Source organism: Simochromis diagramma, unplaced genomic scaffold (assembly GCF_900408965.1).
Source record: "Simochromis diagramma unplaced genomic scaffold, fSimDia1.1 OVJJ01000131.1, whole genome shotgun sequence".
NCBI classification, from domain to species: Eukaryota; Metazoa; Chordata; class Actinopteri; order Cichliformes; family Cichlidae; genus Simochromis; species Simochromis diagramma.
Genome location: NW_024387200.1, coordinates 817,136 through 837,018, shown reverse-complemented (window position 1 = coordinate 837,018; position 19,883 = coordinate 817,136). Strand labels below are relative to the sequence as shown.

Here is a 19,883-nt window from a genome sequence, read left to right as displayed (position 1 = left end):
CAGGAATCGTGCACCAATCAGGAATTTATTAAGGATATATAAGCTAAACACTTTAAATCCAAACAAGTATTGATAAAACGTGTTTAGACAGACTGTTTTCATGACCAACCAATCCTTAGCTGAGAGCTCTCATTACACACGTACACTGCAGTGCGCGCGCACACACACACACACACACACACGGCCAGAACAACAGCTGGATCGTGTATCCTCACTCCGGCTGAGTGAGGAGATCAACATGTTAAAAAAAACATCTGAACCTGAACTGTTGGGTCCTCGTTTCTTACCAGCACTTTAATCAGATTAACTGTAATGTAATGAGTTACAGTTTTGTGCAACAACATGTAGTTTTGAGTGCAGGCTGCATGCAGCCCGTGTAAATACTACTTACATAAAATTTTTCGTCGTGCAACTACAGATGTTTTAAAGATTGAATGCTGTAAATCATGCCAACAGGAGGGACATTTTCTGAGATAAAAATGGGATTATAAATTATAGAAATTAAGATGTGGGTCTATTTATTGCAATCCAATCCAGCTTTTTCTTAAATCTTTAAGGGGCTTCTCCATGCAGCGTTCTAATTCCCCACTGGAAAACAAACATGCACATTTCAACATGAAGAAAGTCGGTAGGGATACGGGGATACAACAGGCTGAACAGGTGAAATCATTTCCCCTCAGCAAAGGGAACCAGATCAGATTTCACCCTGTTTAGACAGAAGTGGAAGGTAGAAGTATTGTTCCTGTGTAAATAAAACTAGATTGATTATGAGACCATTTTAAGTTTAGGAACACAAACAAAGCCGAGTAAAATGTCACTGATCAAAGGTTCAAATGCGCACATCTCGAACACACACACACACTTCACCCTTTTGTGATCTGGTTGGCTGTGACATGTGAAACCGAGGGGCCCAAAGGACACTCCCACAGACAGGCTAGCAGGTAGGCGTAGGGAGCAGCGGATCAGGCTGCAGTTCTCACGGCAGCAGTCAGGACGTCTAGCTGAGCGTTTGCTTGGAAAATATCTGCTGAGCGTAATGACAGAACAGTGTGGGAACCAGCAGACGTCGCAGGAGGATGCCAGGAAATGTAGCAGAGGAGCTGCAAAGCATGAAGAAAGGGATTCTCAGTGAGTCTGTGGCTGTAAAAACAAAAACATCTCTAGAGTACAAAAGGCAGTGTCACACAGATATTTGTGTTAGCTGTTTTGGTTGCATTAGTAAAAGTTATAGCAGTACTCATGTCTTTTTGAATAGCAGAACAATCACTCAGATTATTGACTGATTAACTGACAGATCTTCTTGGCTTGTCAGCTTTTGGAATTGCATGAATTAAAATGATTCAGTCGTGAATTTACCACATGGTGAATATGGAGTCTTTAGGTCCCCAGGAGACTTAGATATTCATCACACAACCTTCACTGCAAAGAAAGAAAATGCATAATGAGGGATGCACATTTTATGAAGGTTGACTTTTATTCATAATTAGCTGTCTGGATTCTTTATGTTTACTTACCAAACTGTTGGATTCGTGATTGACTGGCACCATGGTGGGTTTCTTGACTTGTAAAAATTCTGCTTTATCTATTAATCGCTTGGAAATTTTCACCTTGAGCGATATCTAAGGTGTTATCTATTGTTTTGCAATGTCACAGCAGAAAGTTGGGAAACTTGGCTTTTGCATTGCAGCTGGACAAGAAAGCAAGATGTGCTATTGCAGGATTTTCCTTACGTAAAACTCCAGAGAGTTACAAAACAAAACAAAATACCAAAGAAAAAAAATCTTTGCATGTTGTGTTGATTCCCGCTTTTCTTGGACAGTATGATTTTGGGTTTCATTTCACTTTTTCCTTTCGTGTGTAGTTCAGATACAGAAGCTGTGGCAGAGGAGCAGCAAAGATTGAGCAGGATGTGCAGTGAACCACTGCAGGCTGCTGATCAGGAGCAGCAGGAGCTAACAGGGAGGAGAAAGCCAGTGTTAGTCAGGTAAGTTACAAACGTTTTTCTCTGGTTTTTAGCCATAAATATCTTTGTATTGTTTAGATTGTTGCATATGAAATTCAGACGTCATGCTAGGTCCAAATATGCCCAGTTATGAATATAGGTTTACCTTGAAATTTTAGCTTGCCCTTTGGTCACCAGAGGTTCAAAGTCTGTAAGGTTCAAACAACCACAGTACAAATAGTTACCCACTTCCAAGGTTGAGTTAAATAACTTTGTGACAAGCCATAATACGACTAAAGGTACATTATGGTATAATATTTGCTCCTTTTGGTCTTATTCATTAACTGGGATTCACCAGAAAACAACACATTTTCCATTCTTGACCTCTGCAATGCTGTTATATCTCAGCCCACTCCTTGTTCTCTCCTGAGAAGCAATTCCAAGACACTTTCTATCCTCTGAATGTAGACAGGACTTTTGCTGATTAGAGTAAATTCTATATCTTATGTGATGTTTTCTTTAAAGCTTTTCTTTTCTTTTCTTTACTTTATTTTTCTTTTCGTTTCCTTTCCTTTGGACAAACACTGATGTATCGTAATCCTTGTGGTGTGTTAACTTTGTGTGTTACAATCCAGCTGATCAAGTAAATAGTAGATTTCTCACTCTGGATCGGGAGGAACTTGCTGCCCCATTCGGGGAGTTTAATTATTCTGGCTCTTATACAAGAGTGATGGGACAGCAGAGCGTCAGATGCTGAATGTTGCTGCGTATACAGCAATGCAGGCGTTGTACCAGATCATTGTGGTGATGAGTCAGTTAAGTGTGAAAATCAAGGTTTTGCCTTACCAATCATTTCATGTTACAACCTTCACGTATGATCATGACTTCTGGGTAATGACTGAATAAATGATACGACTGAAATAAGTTGGTGTGGCGGTGGACCCAGAACGATAATGTAATCTGTCCTGAGAACAATGCAATGTTGCTGGAGACGAGACCATTTGGAATATCCTGTTAAACCTGCTGCAACCACAACAAGAAAATGCACTGATGGATTGATGAATGATCAGTTTTCCACAAAGGGTTGTTTGACTTCATGCTCAGCACCCACAGAAACCTTTAATCTCACCATGATCTGACTCTCAGAAGGTTCCTCATTGTTCAGAATAATAATCTGACCTTTGACTCTTTCCCACTATCTTAGGCAGCAATCTTCTCTAACCTCAAAATGTGTAACAGTGGAACAATGACTGCAGGTTGTTTTGAACCATTTGAACAAATTGACTTCTGAATTGTGGTTTTTTGAAAGCATAAATTCAAAGAAAATCCAATTTTTTGAACGAAGGAGTCATATGATGGTGCTAATCTGCTCCAGCTTTAATTATAATGCTGTCCTAAAAGAGAGCATGATCTTAATCATTTCAACTTCATATTTTGATTAGAACATTTTTTTTCTCCAGCCTCAAATTATTTGAATATTTCCTGGTTTTCATAAAAGTATTATGTCAGGTGTCGACAGCAGGCTGCTATTGTTCTTAAATACACTAAAATTAGTTTACCAAAGGTTGCTGACTTCTGTTTATCTTCTGTCTTATTGGCTATGTAATATGTTAAATCCTCTCTCTGAAAATTCTCTCTGTCCTCAGGTCAAAGACCTTCGACCATTCTCTCCTGACTCAGGTGCAGACAGACCCAGACTCCAAGATCGAGAGGAAGAAGTCTCACTACAGCCAGGTGAGAGGTCATTAAGTAAACTCTGATACATATTTTATTACACCTATAAATGTTACATGTAGGCCATTCTCGGTCACTTGGTTTCCAAATGAGTAATATCAGATAAAATTTCTGCTGACTCGCTTTTTTCCAAGCAACCTTATTATCTTAGAAATGTATCAGGTTATAAACAGTTTGTGGGTCAGGCCTCCTTCTGGTTGGTCCTTCCTTTACTTCATGACGCCAACATTAACACATCCAGTGTTCTGACATGGCACCACAAACCAATGTGAGGAATGAAAGTTTAAATAACATCACTAAATTGCTGCTTTAAATTTTGTTCACAAAGACAATGGGTAATAATAATAATACAGCCTGGCTATACAGTATCTGGTACTTTTTAGGCATTTGAAAGTCAATTAAGAATTAAAAAAATATTTTTCTAATCAGTTTTCACAAAGAGGTTTTTGTACACTTTCAAATGAAAGAATTTAAAACTTTAAAATAACTTGTTAGTAAATAGATTAATTGGCTAATGACTTGTTAGCTATAGCTTATTCAAAGCTAACAGTGGAATTATAGTGATGTTTATAAAGTGGTTAATGATTCCACCAGTATTAAAGATACTTAGTCTAAATTTGTATATTTAAAAATGATTTTATATTTTAAGCTATGCTTTCATGTCCAAAATATCTGCATATTGCATTGAAGAGCAAGAACATGAATAAACATTCGTGTAGTGCTACATGATGGTGCAGTGAGTCAATGTGGCCTTTATTTAACCAGGCAAAACATTAAGAGCACATTGTTTTTCACAGCACAAAAAGCAAAACTTCTTAAGGACACGAGTGTTAAAACAACAGCGTCACATGTCCAGGGGTAAAATATTGCTCCCTAGAGGTGAACGTTTTAGCTCGAGATTAATTACAAAGAATATCTTTATACTTTGTAAATGGTTGAAAATGCCTAAGCCAGTCGGTTTGGTTTAACTTAATACCACAGTTATTTTGTTAAGTTTGCCTGATTTGGTCTAAAAATGCATTTCTCTAAAATGTCCTTTGCAATTCTCTTGCAAAAATGTCTTATAAATTCTAAACTGTAACTGGTATCCACATGATTTAAACACCATGATTGCCTGCACACGCACAAGCTTATTTTGGTGTATGGGTGATGTTTCTATGATGGAGTGGAACTAGAGCTTTTTCTCTGTCTAACAACATATAGATATACACTGCTGCAAAACAACAATCCCATAAATAAATAAATGCTCTGTAGTAAGTTAGCTCTGTTTCAGAACTTTACTTTGAGAGTACCGTGAGTTTTACAAGCCACATTTATTTATTACTTTTCTCTGATAAGAATTCATCCAAATGTCAGCCGTAGATTTAACTGATATGTGTGTGTGTGTGTGTGCGTGTGTGTTGTATTTCAGCTTTCGAAGACCAACTGCCAGTACCATAAAATATTTAAGGAGATCAGCAAAGAAGAACAGCTCAGACAGAGTAAGTCTTTAATGATCACAGCTATCCACTCCACCTTAAATACTGAATGAAGGATTAGGTCATAGTTGAACATTTGATACCAGAGCCTCTTGTTAACCACCTGATAATAATAGAATCCCTATGATAGGACTACAGTGTAAATTCAAAGTCCGATAATAACTTTATCAAACTCTTTTGTTCAATACAAACACTGAACTGGTCTTTTCTTGTTTTTTTCCTCACAAACATCTAAAAACAATGTGTTTTTTTAATGTGCTTTACTTGTTTGTTAGGTTACACCTGTGCTCTTCAGAAAGACATCCTCTACCAAGGACGCATGTTTGTCTCCGACCACTGGATCTGCTTCCACTCCAAGGTGTTTGGAAAAGATACCAAGGTATGCATTGATGTCTGTTTTGTATCAGCTCACAGGAAAAGGCTGAGAATCTGAAAGAGATTTCAGGAGAATCCACAGATGTTTTCAGTGGTGTTTCTCGGTTCCACGCGAGTGTCAGAGTCTTTGTTGTGTTGATGCTGTTTAAAGTGGCGAACACAGTGAGGTGCCAGCAGCAGCCGTTTGATTTGATGAGATATGTCGGTTTAAATTATTTAACAGTTACCTGGAGAAGTTTCACAGAAAGCAGAACAATTTGCTGTCGTTCAGAAAGCAGCAAACAGTCAGTTTTATCCGTTACACAACACTTGAGACCAAGAAGAACTCAGTGATGTAAAATACGATTTTTAACCTCAATTTGATTTTTATCAACACAATTTAATTGAATAATAAGTGTGTCGTTGTTTTGGCAGCACAATCATGGAGCTTTGCTTCATGAATAGAGGACGTTTGAGCACTTTTGAGAGCTTTTGCTTTTTCACCTTTACTTCAGTTTTGCAGGAGTATTTTTTTTAAATATCTGGACTTCCACTTAAGTAAAGAATGTCTATACTTTTGCCACATTTTGATCCAAGCAGTGCTTCTGCAATAAAAAAAGACTTTTTCCTCCATGAAGGGACATGCTAAGTGGATATTGATATTGTGCGGGCATTGTAGCGCATTATTCTTTATTTTGTAAGCCAGCTGTGTTTACACACACGCAGCCTGCAGGTACAGTCTGCAGAGGGACTAATATTTCGCTGCATGCATGAACACATGCAGATGACACCTTGCTGCTGTGTGGTCACGACTGGATTGTTTTACATCTGTTACTGTATGGGAAACATCTGGAACTATCAATCTAGGCTGAGAAAGTAATTGCAGTTAATGTGTATAGATGGTGATGATTAAAGCTGACGGAGGTCAGTGAACAGCTCTGTCACAGTGAAGCCGGCCTACAGGTGCGTGAATCTTTTTCTCTGGTTTCAAAGCTGGTATGAAGGATCGAACTGTTCTGTGTCCCAGGTCGCCATCCCAGTGGTGTCCATCAAAAACATCAAGAAGACCAAAACTGCCATCCTGTTGCCAAACGCTCTGGTGATCGCCACCACAAATGACAGGGTGAGAGAAATCTCGCTGCTTCTCACCACGATTTGATGAATTAAGAAAAAAACACAGTATTTTTGCACATGTGGAAAAGTATCCAGAAGACATTTTTTCTATTTCTGGTGTTGCAGTACGTCTTTGTGTCCTTCTTGTCCAGAGACAACACCTACAAGTTTTTGATGTCGATCTGTCCTCATCTGGAGGTAGGAAAGGCTTTTTATTTAGATCCATACAGACGTGTTATGCTTCCTTGTTTTCTGTCGTGTATGTACTGCTCGTGATCAACAGGTAGACATTGTGAGCCGAAAACTCGGGCTTTAAACTAAACACTCAGTTTCAGATAATTTTCTTTTTTACTCTTGTGCTTTCTTATGTTATTCATTTTAAATAAGTTTGAATCATTTAAACACATGATGTTTGGTTATGTATTACATGAATATAAATAGGGGAAGAGTCCATGCAGCAGCCCCATTCCCTCCTCAGCTGAAAACAGCTTTAGAAGCCGGAGGTCACCGCTATCGCCTCGCTTTCCTCTGGTGGGTCAAACACAGCAAAAACACAAACAGCCGAATGCCATAAAGTTTCCTGATACAACGGATACTGTTTTCATCCTGCCTACATATAATAAAAGATATAAGAATAAGAAAGCATCATGCTTTTGGGTCCATCCTCGCACTTGTCTCTCTGGTCTCTTTTCTGACAGAAAGATATTTTAACACATCAAACTTGAGGTGAAATAAAACCAATATCCTCGAGAGCTGGAGCTGTAACGTGGCAACTAAGCATTTCGACCTATGGGGACAGAAGCTGTTCAGAAAAAAAAGACTCCCTGCATGAGAGCCGGAGCCAGCTGGCAAATCGTTTAGTAACATTTTGCATATGTTCCAACTGGATATTTGTTGCATGTTGTGTTTATGCATTCAACAAAGCTGTGTCCAAGAGAGAAGGCTGTCCTGTGAGACACTTCCTGATGTCAGTATCAATCGCCCCAGGTCCTTGTGGCTAAAGCTTTATGTATTTATTTATTTTTGGCCACTTTATCCCCAAACAGGATCTTTGAAATGTTACTTTTTCTCATTTTAATTCATTTTGTGTTTTCTCTGACCCCAAAAGTCTTTATCTCTAAAAGTGATGCTTTTAGAGTGCCTGTGCAATTTAATACAACTGCATAAACTCCACAAAGCAAATGTGTTTTAATATAATCATTTACTTTTAATGTTGAGGTTGTAGGTGAGTTATTGTCGTTTTATCATTTTAATTACTTTTGATTGATATGTTTTGTGTTTTTGCTTCAAGTTCAGTTTATTTTCGGTTAATTTCCCATGTGTGTTGGCTCCTTTCATTTTACTTATTATTGTTTGAACGTCTTGAGTTACAGTTTAGTTTTTATTAGTTTAGCTGTTGGATTTAGACTTTTTAAATATTATATTACATGGGATATTTGCCAAGGGATACATTTTGGAAGTTAAGATAAAAGATAAAATTAGCTGACACAGCGAAGCCGACGTCAAGTTTCTGCAGCAACATCTGCAACAAGAACATCAGCAACTGGATGTTAGATTTTAGATTTTATTTTATTTTTTAACGTATAAAATATTGTTTCAGATAGTTTGAGGGTTTTTTAGAAGTCTTTTGCACAAATAATGAAAATTTACAACCTTCATAAAAGCAGAACTACAACACAAATTGTATTCAGTTGAATTAAATTGCAGCTTTCTAAAAGCATTAAGTTCTCATGTAACTAAAGTGAACTGTCATTTCCTATTTCCACCCTGGAATCTTGGGTTCAACCATTTTTTAAATGTTTATTATTATTATTCACTTTTGTTTTTGTTTGCTCCAATCAAAATATCATTTGTAGGAAAATGTGAAGTTTTTTTCAGTACAGATACGATCGATATGATAGACATGCTCATGTTTGGATGAGGGGGTGAAGCAGCTGCTAGTGCCTGCTAGTTATACTCTCTCTGTGTCTGTGAATTTCTGCAGAGTGAATTCAGCGACCTGGATGGAGCGATGAGACACAGGAGGCAGGAGATGGAGGAGAGCAGCAGCTCTGACTCTCAGGTTCCAGACTATGAGAAGATAGAAGGTACTGCATCGCTGTCCAACTGACCAATTAGAAGCAGTCGCATGCATCGTCGCATGCATCGTCGCATGCATCGTCGCATGCATCGTCTGTGGCTGTCAACGTTTTACTCACAAAACCTGAACCACTTTTGCACTTCAGTAGCAGAATCTGACTTGTGCTACTTAGTGCTGCTATAATTTTCCTTCTTTACTCTTTATTTTTTGTTGACGTTTAACCCCCCCCCACACACACACACACACACACTCACACAGCTGTGATGAAGTTGAAAATGAGCAGCTTGTAGTGCAGGGTTTATTCAAACATACTTAGTGTGTCTTTCTCAAGAGGACTTAATCGGGATTACAAACCTGCCCCAAGTCATAACAGGCCCTGGGTTTCCAGTTTTGAATGCTTTGCTTGCCTTTTTGCTTCTATAGAGTTCACCGTTCCTCCATTCCTGGATATGCTGAAGCGCACAGACAGTGCATCATCTCCAGACCACCAGCACAAAGTGAAGAACCCACATCTGAACCAGCAGGGTCCAGACAACAAGCAGCACTCCAAGCACCACCGAGGTAGGATGAGTCTTTAATCAGGGTCGTGTTAGTTTAAACATCACTTTTATTTAAACCACTGGCACTGAACCTCTCATGGGACTATGAATTTATAATTTTATTATTTTAGTCCCTACATTTTATTTCTCTTTTTGGTCAAATTCATCATAGCATTGGCTCAAGTTTAGCTGACTCAGCTCCTTCTGTTTGGACTTATTTCTGTTGACATTGCTGCCTGCAATGTCCTGTACTGCTGCTCTCCCCACCTCTATTTTTACAGCCAAATATAAACTGCCGCTAACTTTGTAACAGTAAAATAAAAAAATCGCTTTTAGAAGCGGTAAAATGAAAATATCCTCAGCTGTACTCAGGATTAAGGAGTCAGTCTGAGAACGCCACAATTCAACAACATTTAACTCTAAAAGCCACGAGAGGTGAGCTGAGGTGCAAAGAAGCACCGATTGTGATCTCATATGTGTCGTGTATGCAAACTGACCCGCGGGGATTTCCCAGAACACAAACTTGTCAAATATAAATAAATGTAGTCCTGAATGATCTATGTTTATCACTGAAAAAAAAATACTCTGTTTTTGTCAAATAATAATATTATCATGTACCAACAGTAAACTCGATTTTTTTATCTGTTATTAACAGCGTCTGTATTGGTCATAATTTTGCACATTTGCAGAGGAGATTTGGCAAAATGGGTTGCACGAAACATTAGAAACATTTGTTTCTAAATAAAGAAATACGTCACCTGGATAAATATTTTTTCTAAATGCATTAGATATCTTCTTCCCAGAATCCCTCACAGCTGCCCAAATTTCCTGCATATTCGCCATCCATCCATTCACTTCAACTTATCCTTTTCAGGCTCACGGGGAACGCTGGAGTTTATCCCAGCTGTAGGGACAAGAGGCAGGGTACACCCTGGACAGGTCGCCAGTCTGTCGCAGGGCTAACACATAGACAGAGACAACCATTCGCACTCACATTCACACCTATGGGCAATTTAGAGTTTCCAAAAAACCTATCCCACTAATGGCATGTTTTTGGACTGTGGGAGGAAGCTGGAGGACCCAGGGAGAACCCATGCAAACACGGGGAGAACATGCAAACTCCACACAGAAAGACCCCGGCCTGATGGTGGAATTGAACTCAGGACTTTCTTGCTGTGAGGCAACAGTGCTAGCCATCGTGTCACCGTGCTGCTTCTTCCATGTTAATGAAAAATATGCCCATATGATCCATTCTTCCATCTGCTCTCTCCTGCTTATCCAACCATAACTCTTTAGCTCCACTTCTTTTCTTGCTTATATTTATAATGACTCCTTTTCATATTGATTTCTATGAGTTGATGAAGCAGTCTATTCCAACCTTTTTAATGCAGCGCTGCTCTCACACGCGTAGGGCATTTTACTTTGTGTCTTTTTGTCGTAAACAAAGACATATTTGTTTGATCTTTCTTCAGGCTCGGATGTGGTGATTGACAGCAGGTGTCTGAAGCCAGTTTCTCTCAACACTCTGCTGATGGTCTACATGTTCCTGTAAGTTTGCTGCCTTTGATTCATTCATTCATGTCTTCAGTAAAGGATTTTTCTGTCACTCGTCCTAATTGGAAATTAAGCTGATCACTTATATGATCTGCGGATTTATTCCATCCATTCATTGGATGCACATTAATTTCAGTTTATCATTACATTTTCATTTGTAGCGCATTTTAGCCTCATTTTGCTCATCTTCTCTTTTACCTGTGTTTTTCCTCAGAGTGTGCACCCTGGTCTTGTCTTCATGTTACCTGGCGTTTAAGATCATCTCACTGGAGCAGAGACTGACAACGCTCGGCGCTGTGGCCGAGTTCACACACCCGGAGTGAGTCGTCGAACTGTCTGAGACTCTGACAAGCTCTAGAAAACTTAGATAAAGAAGGTTGAAAAAGTGAGAAATTAGACATGGAAATGATAACCAGATGAAAGAGAAACAAAAACTGCAAAAGCATCACGATGAATTTTATTCACATCCTCACAAAACAAATTTAAAAATAGCCCAAATAATGAAGCTAATGATCCAAACTAAACAGGCAACAGTGGAGTCACAGACATGAAATGGTTTCCTTATTTCGTCTCAAGGACTATGGTACAATAATCTACAAGATTTACTTTTCTCTGATTTATTCATATTAGATTTTTGCTGATACATCTGACCCTTGTGAAGATTTTAAATCATTTTCATGGTGATTATTTTTGTGTTTTATTACCAGAAACAATTTTCTGAGTGGGTCCGCTGACGTAGGCACAAATCTTTTATCTGAACTGCTAACCATCAACCTGATGAAGCTGGAGAAGGTTGGTCTGTCTTTGTTTTTTCAGATCAAGTGTTGATAGATACAGCCCTCTGGATGTTCTATAATCCCCATTGATAATTTAAAAAAATGTTCAAATCTGAGCAGTTAGAGGTCTGAAGCCTGAGTTACTCACTTTGGGATTACACAGATCTCATTATTTGACGTTTGGGCCATGACTACAAGTGTATGCACTTCAAAAAAAACTAAGGAAAAGCATAACAGGTCACCTTTAAAAATTGCGTGAATGTGTTGTCAGGAGTTTCTTTCATGAGCCTCTGAAAGCACACAGCAGGAAGGCTTCAGCAGTTTCCAAAGAGCAAAGTGTAACTGGATGCCTGTTGCCATTGATCAAACATTTATAGTCAGTGATCAGTTCAGAGCATCATTTGTAAGAAGAGCTCCATCAGTCTACACTCCATTTATATTTCAGGCTGACATTCGTCTCCTTACAAACAAAAACCAGCAGCTGACAGCCGCCTCAGTGTTTTAGACGGAAAATAAAGAAAATTTTCATCAGCAAAAAGGTGGTAAAGTCTCAGAGCTGTGTCAGACTGTAGAGTCCATCTTGATCCTGAGCGAAATGAAAACTGGAACTTGACTGGAAATATTTATTTCACATTAAACTCGCTACTGAAAGAGATGATTTGAATTTAAATTGCTAGGAAGGGAGAAACTATCTACAGCTGCCAAAAAGAGTTAGGCCTGTAAACATGTTTTAGAAATAAACATCAGTCTTCATGTTTGGAAGAACTGCAGTTTTCTGCACTTCCATTGGCTTCATGGAAATCTGCTAATTGCACTACTTTGTTAAATAAGCATTATTTAACTTCATCTTTTACTCAAATCAAGTGGTCGTCAAAATTAGTGAAAACTCATGAATGTTGTCGTGATGGATACCTCCATCTTTTATATACAGTCTATGGTTTCCATGTGTCTGCAGTGGTCTACTTGATCTCTCTGCAGACTGACTGCACAGAGATTATTCCAGCTTCACGTGTGCCAGAATAGTAAACGTGTCAATGATGTTGGTACTGTTCTCCACATCATCTGTGTTATAACAGATATTCATGTAGACATGACCCTAACTGCTGTTTCAACTGCTTCAAGTCTGAGTCTCTAGCTTTCAACAGGAACAAGGAAATGACCTTAACAACAAGATAAACAGGAGCAGGCTTCATTTTGAAATCTACACTTACTAACCAAGACAAACATTTGCAATATCATCAGATACACTTATCTGCAGTCGAGTTTTCTGCCAATACAGTTTACAGTTAAGCAAAAGCAAACTTTGTTCTTTCAGGTGCAGAAGAACCTGCAAAGACTGCTGGAGGAAGCTGCCTGAAAGTACAGAAAACCAGTATAAGCACAGTGAAAGTCATATATATTATTTTTGTAAATATAGTGTAAATATGTATGTTTGTTATTAAAAAAAAATAACACTACTGGAATGTATTCTGCCCTATGAAGCCAAAATACAGTAACTACTGTATATATTTGGTCAAATATACCCAACGTCTGGGTTTATATTTGTTACTTACATACTTTTGTATTATTTCAAGACTTTTTGTGCTCCAAATGTGTAATTGAAAGTGAAGTCACAGCTAGCATTAACAGCAGCATTCTATGTTAGTTTTTTCAGAAACTCCCTGACATTGGTATCAAGTTTCTGTACTGTTGTCTGTCTTTGTAGGGCAGCAACTCTAATGATACACACAAAATAAATCCTTTTAAAAGAGAAAAACATTAATGCTAAAAATGGTCCCCTCTGGTGAAATTTGAACTGTTTTGCAGGGCTGCACATAAGTGGTCCGCAGGTGCGCATGCGCCATCAAAATAAAAGACGCGCACCAGATACAAAGTTCCAACGCGCGTTTGCGTACATAAGATTTTCTGGAGGAGGACAGACATTTGTTTAGGAATATGTCGAAGAAGCAAGCTCCTTTAAGCAATTACAGAAGGAGTCCGGACAAATGATGAAACAAATGATTAACGCACAGAGATGTGGTGCAGAATATACAGTGAAAATCCCACTCTAGCGGACAAAAACAGTGCCTTTTAGTCCGCTAGAGGAACCACTTTTCCGAGAATACGCGCTTCTTTTGCGGTTCGGACTCCTTCTGACATTTCTTTGGAGGTGGAGAAACACCAAAGTAATTGCTTAAAGGAGCTTGCTTCTTCAACATCTTTAAGAGTTCTAAATAAATGTCTGTCCTCCTCCAGAAAATCTTATGTACGCAAACGCGCGTTGGAACTTCTTATCTGGTGCGCATCTTTTATTTTGAAAGCGCATGCGCACCTGCGGACCACTTATGTGCACCCTCACCCACCTATGGGTGTGCACCTTGGTGTTCAACTTGGTCATAGTTAAACCATCTTTAGCTGTTGTTGAGTAGTTGCTAAACCTGTGCCAGGCTCTGGCATTTCAAATGACCATTTGATGATTTAAAGGTGGAAACATTTCTGTTTACTGAACTTGTTTCAGTAAACTTGTTACAGTGATGTCTGAGCCAGCTCAACACTTCTGTCTAAATGTGATATTTAACCAAAAATAAAGCAAAAAAGTTTACATTCAAATAATGAATTCTGATAAAAAATTAAAACACCAGAACGCAGGTGGTGGCCATAGCTGGAGGCCATGGCCAAATTCTCCTAGAAAAAGAAAAGGAAAGTAAAGGTGCTTTGCTGCTTTACAAGTATTTGTTACCTCATTTTGCAGAGGATACACTGGACCAACCATTTTCAAAGGAACAGAGAGATAATCCCGTCACATGATACAAAGTGTTGCATACTATAATTTAACTGTTTTTGAAGCACTTCCATTTAATACCATTAGTTGCTAGCATTGCTACTTATGGCATTAAATATCATCACAGGCAAACTATGTACTTATGCTACTCACTGTTATGAAGTTTTGCCTCGTGTGAAGCACTTTATAATCACAGACTGTATATTTATTATGAACATCACTATGATGATGATGTCACCAATTGGTTTTGGACCACTTTATGAAGCCTTAGCTTTAGCATTTTTGTTTTTATTAGACAGAAGTGATCACATTAGAATGACATGGTAGAGTGCTAAGTTATCAGATGTAGGCACCTGCAATTAGGAACAAACAGCACAAACACAGGGCCAGTTCAGTGAACTTAATTAGTGAAGAACAAAGCCCAGCAGACAGACATCAGGTGCAACTTCCTGTGTCAGGACACCTGTAAAACACAGCACACCACTGACACACTATCCACATGGATCAGTTGTAGCTGCTATCCAGGGAGAATGTGTGAAATGTCTATTTTTGCTTCAGAATTGGAAGACTGGAAAGTATGAGTCTACTGGAATTGACTCACTTTTAGAACTAGTTTCATCTGGCCACTTGAGCAACTGCAGCTACTGGAAAATTCAGTGTTTCTTAATTTTTCAGTCCTAGAATTTGCCGCTTGAGTGTAAAATAGATTCTTCCAAAAATAAAGGTAATTTGATATCTTTAAATGGTCAAAATGAAGTGAAATTTGTAATAATAATGGATTGCATTTATATAGCACTTTTCAAGGCACCCAAAGCACTTTACAATTCCACTATTCATTCGCTCTCACACACTGGTGGAGGCAGCTACAGTTGTAGCCACAGCTGCCCTGGGGCAGACCGACAGAAGCGAGGCTGCCATATTGCACCATCGGCCCCTCTGGCCATCACCAGTAGGTGAAGTGTCTTGCCCAAGGACACAACGACCAAGACTGTCCGAGTCAGGGCTCAAACCGGTAACCTTCCGGTTACAAGACAAACTGCCAACTCTTGAGCCACGATCGTAATGCAGACTGCGTTTGTCCTTATTTGATTGCTGCAAAATGCAACTTTTTGGGATTACCACTAATTTTATAAATAAATATCACTGTGTATTTCAAGATTCTTCCACAAGTGTCTCTGAAGCCCATGGTTGTTCATTTTGGCGACAGGCGTGGGACTGTTTTCCCCCCAAGCAAGCCCAACTTTTAAGTGGTGTACTCACTGCCATTTCTCATGTGTAATTAACAAAATACAACATAAAATACTCAGTGCTATAATGCCATACAAACCAAGGCTTCTAATATTTGTATTTCTTTTATTTCTAAGACTTTTCTTAGAAACTGAACCTTCCTCTCTTAATATAATTTATACCCCTTTGTCTTTCTGTTTGCGTTATGTTCCTGAAAAATCACATTTACTTCCATTACTTCATCCCTAGTAAAATCAATAAGATAAATAAATTACATGTAAGCTTGAAATAGTTCAAACTAAAATAAAACATTTTTGTGGTTAGAATTAACAAAAAATTAATTGCACACAGAAAAAAAAAATCTTCTGTTGAAAATAATCTTTAAATTTGTGAATTATGAAACAAAACAGTTCCAGTGGGATGTGCCGTCATCTGTGTTGTTCGTAACATGACCACTGGGTGGCGCCAAAGTCAGAAAGAATGTTGCGGTTTGCCTCAAACATTAACCCTTCACAGTTACTCTTTATATACTAACTTTATGACAGTGAAAAGTACTAGCATACAGTTATTATGTGCAGCTACATCTACTGCAAAAACATTTGTCATTTCTCAGCTTGCATAGCTTCTCTTCTTCTCTGTTTTACTCTTCCTGCCATCAGAGGTACAAAAAGAGGAGCTGAAGGAACTCCAGTCAGTCACAAAATAAGACCGATTTTGAAGATTCATTTTAAACTGAAATTGGTTATAAGAATTATGATTTTTTTTTTTTTGATAATGCTGCACTATAAATTGCCGTGTTATGATGTCATGGTGGGTATTATTGGTATTTATTTTTCATTTAGGCTACTATTAATTAAATTGACAAAATGGTGCAATGAAAAGGGCTAGTTATGTAAAAACCCCTCCTCTCACCATGATTTGTATATTTCAGTTGTCAGAATTGCAATCTGATTTTTTAGCCACAGTAGGCAAAGAAACTAAGCCTGTTATAAAATGCTCATGGATGGGACATTATTGAGAGAAAATGTACAGTGAGCAGGATATATCTTTCAGTATGGTTATATTATATTAGGGAAAGATTGTGACATAACTAGCTAGTTGACTTCTGACCTATCAGCCAATCAGCTCCTTGTCTTCTCGAGGTTGTCGCTACATTGCTACCCGACTTGCTACTTAGCTTAACCTTTAAAAAACAAACTTAATTTACAGAAAACTTTACTTACATTTTTACAGAAATTTAGAAAGGTTTATTTGTTGTGTGCATATATTTTTATAGCTAGTCCCAAAATCAATCCCTTAGCATGCTGGGTCCTCTGGATTAACTTCTGTGCAAAACTGTAAATAAAAGCTGAGTGTCACTTTAGAGTCTAAAACAAGTAAAGCCAAAGCTCAAGTGTCCTAAGGGAAACACCTCTGGTTACAATGAGATTACATAGAGGTCTATGGCGAAATAATCCTATGCTTCCTGGTTCTGTGACCACAGTAAACGGTTTCCTGGTTAGTTTATGGTCTCAGTCACTAGTTCTGAGTCTTATTAAACACCAGCATTATGTTTAATTCGTGATTTATGGTCCTATTAAAATGAAAAAGACACGACAGCCATGCAGTGTGATGATCAGCCAGATTCATCCCTGTCTTGGAGTATCTGGTTTCCAAAATCTAACAGTGAGGACAAAAACATTCAGGTGAAGTTTAAAAAATGACGATATGACCATACAGCAAAGAAACACATGATGTGGAGCTGTAAGAGGGAAACACATTAATATTTTTCTTCCATCAGTCCTACTGTATGTTGTCCAGTTGCTAAATCTTAATTTATTTCCTCAAAGATCCATTTTACACAGCTTCAGTTGGTGGTGTTTTATTTTTTTCCTGAGTTACAGTTTATGTGATGTAGGAAACAGAAATTACTCGCTGCTCTTCTCCATCGCTGACTGAAGTTACACAAACAGCCCCAAAGTGTCTACTTGTAATTCTACCCAAGACCCATAATGCACTGGGGGGAATGAGGGTTTCTATGGTGACTCTGACAGTCAACAAACATGGCTGACACAGGGAGCGCTGACCAGCACGAGTGAGTACATTTTCTGATTATTTCACACTGAACACAGAGCTGTAAAGTGTTATTAAATGCACGGACGTACTTCCTTTCTCCAACCAGCATTCTGCACAGTCCGATTCAACAAATGAGTCCCGCTTTTCAGTGTAACAGCAAATAATACAAGAAGTTAATACCGTCTGTTTTATTTAGTACATTAAATGGTTTGTTACCGAAAATAAAATCTGTACAAAAATATGTGTAAAATCAGAAAATGTTCCCTTTTTTTCTGAATGTATTTTAGATGCATTATCTTATTTCAAGAATCTATTTTAGTTCTTCTGATATGGAGAGTAACTGCAACCATCTCCCAGTGTTTCAGACTGCATTAGGGTGGAGTGGGGTCTGTGAACCAAAGGAAACTATATTCAAGGAAGCAGGCAGTTCATTATTGACTTTAAATCAAGTTTTTTTTTTTAATTCAATAGAGATTACTGGGACTAATTTAGAAAAAAAAATGACCCAACGTGATTGCATTGCACTTCCATTTCCTCAGGCTTATCTACTAACACTAAGAGGCACAGTCTTTGCAGCACAGCAGCACCAAAACTGCAGCTCCTTTAGTTGTCTCTAAACTTTACAAACTAGCAGATAAACTGAACCAAACTGCATGAATCCTCCAGAGTGCCCAAAAGCCACACCTCATATCCTGTTCTATTTACTCCCAGACGATCATCATGCCACGTCCCAACATTTTCAGCCCGACATCCAATGATCCCCAAACTCTACGTGATGCCGTGGAAGCAGGACATGAAGAACCGGAGACTCCTGATGAAGGCAGGTGTCAGTCAGGAGAACACATCCAATCAGATTTCTTTATGGCAGAAACAATGTTATTATTGGTTTGTATTTTTTTTTATATATATATTTGCTTTGGGGGGGGTTTAAACTAAGGACAGCGTGGTGTGTGATGGGTAGGACGACTCCATCATCTGGCTCTGTGGAGTTTGTCTCTTGCCCTGTGGCAGCTGGCTGAACCAGATAAGCAGAATAGGGTACATGGGTGGAAGTTTAGAAAAATATTCTCATAATAAAGTGTGTGACATATTGTGTAATTTCCCAACATTTACTGCATAACTTTTCTACACAAAAATGCTTACCAGTAGAAGGGTTAACAGCTTAATGCTTTAAAGAAAAATGTAAGCTTTTTTAATGTAGTGAACAATTAAAACATTTTATGTGGTAGTTTACTCATTCACCTAACAAATGAAAGATCCCTGATTTTATCCTGGGAGGAGACAAATCCATTTGGGATTGCATGAAGAAGGGCGTCTGGTGTAAAACTCAGGTGACCCCTGTGAGTAAAGGAGCATTCAAGAGCAGCTTGAATGGGAAAGGCCTAATCATTACAATGCCTCTTGTCCACACACCACCTTAAGAGGTGCAAGTCATATTAAGTTGAAAATGACACCCTAAATACAGAAAAATTACATGAGGAATGTCAGGAAAGTAGTAGGATCTATTATGAAGTTTCACTTAGAGTAAGTTTGCTCTTTATAGCTTTCTTTTTCCTGTTGAAGCTTGTTACACATTAGCTTTCAAATTGTCATCTTTTTTAATACTGGCTGTTTTGGTATTAAGATATATATATCGTTTTAATTAATTAAGTATAAAGTATAAACACAGGCATGTATATAGTGCAGTCTCACTAAGAAAAAGCTTCCTTGGGCTTGTTGTGAAAGTCATGTAAATGTAAAAAAAACCAAAACTTTTTCCCGTTGATTCAGTTTCATTTCCCCTTTTCCTAAAAGTCGGTTGATATTTTTATGTCAGTGAACTAAACTGATTTTCTCACTTTTTGTTAACTATGGTACGATTGCTCAGAACGCAGCTCTGGCGGGGATCCCCGTGGTTCCTCTTGAGGAGTCTTTGTGTTTCTGTGGTCGAGAACGTCTCTGCCACAGCCAGGACTCCGCCTACAGAACCACCTCTTCCTCCTCCTCACCTCCGTTCAGCCAGACAGGACTGCCCGCTCATTGCTCCTCCCACTTCTCCAGGTGAAACCCCACAGAGACTGACTGAGAAAAGGCCAGCTGTAACCACCTATGACAATAAATTTTTGGACGATTTGCTTAAAATAAAATAAAATCTTTGCTACTTTTCTCCTCACAGGTATAACAGCTCTGCGGTGACGACCAGAGGGCTTTTCCAAACCTGAGTACAGATCACAGAAACACTAATAAAACATGCATATCTGATATAGAAACAAAGCTCTGAATCCTGTGTG

The 19,883-nt window shown here is 38.5% G+C and overlaps 2 protein-coding genes across 2 annotated transcripts; both read left to right on the top strand.

The window, feature by feature from the left end:
* The first annotated feature begins 900 nt into the window (after positions 1–900).
* LOC120745612 (GRAM domain-containing protein 2B) lies at positions 901–13,613 on the top strand. The gene is made up of 14 exons (XM_040050626.1): positions 901–1,128; positions 1,862–1,984; positions 3,589–3,676; positions 5,088–5,157; positions 5,430–5,533; positions 6,536–6,631; positions 6,748–6,819; positions 7,063–7,152; positions 8,606–8,708; positions 9,125–9,262; positions 10,713–10,788; positions 11,009–11,113; positions 11,502–11,586; positions 12,886–13,613. Exons 1-14 carry the CDS (start codon positions 1,037–1,039, stop codon positions 12,925–12,927), a joined length of 1,284 nt encoding a protein of 427 aa, XP_039906560.1. The 5' UTR covers positions 901–1,036; the 3' UTR covers positions 12,928–13,613.
* Positions 13,614–15,885: 2,272 nt separating this feature from the next.
* Positions 15,886–19,883, top strand: LOC120745614 (testis-expressed protein 43-like). Its single transcript, XM_040050628.1, has 4 exons — positions 15,886–17,632; positions 18,325–18,433; positions 19,481–19,653; positions 19,769–19,883. Exons 1-4 carry the CDS (start codon positions 17,601–17,603, stop codon positions 19,812–19,814), a joined length of 360 nt encoding a protein of 119 aa, XP_039906562.1. The 5' UTR covers positions 15,886–17,600; the 3' UTR covers positions 19,815–19,883.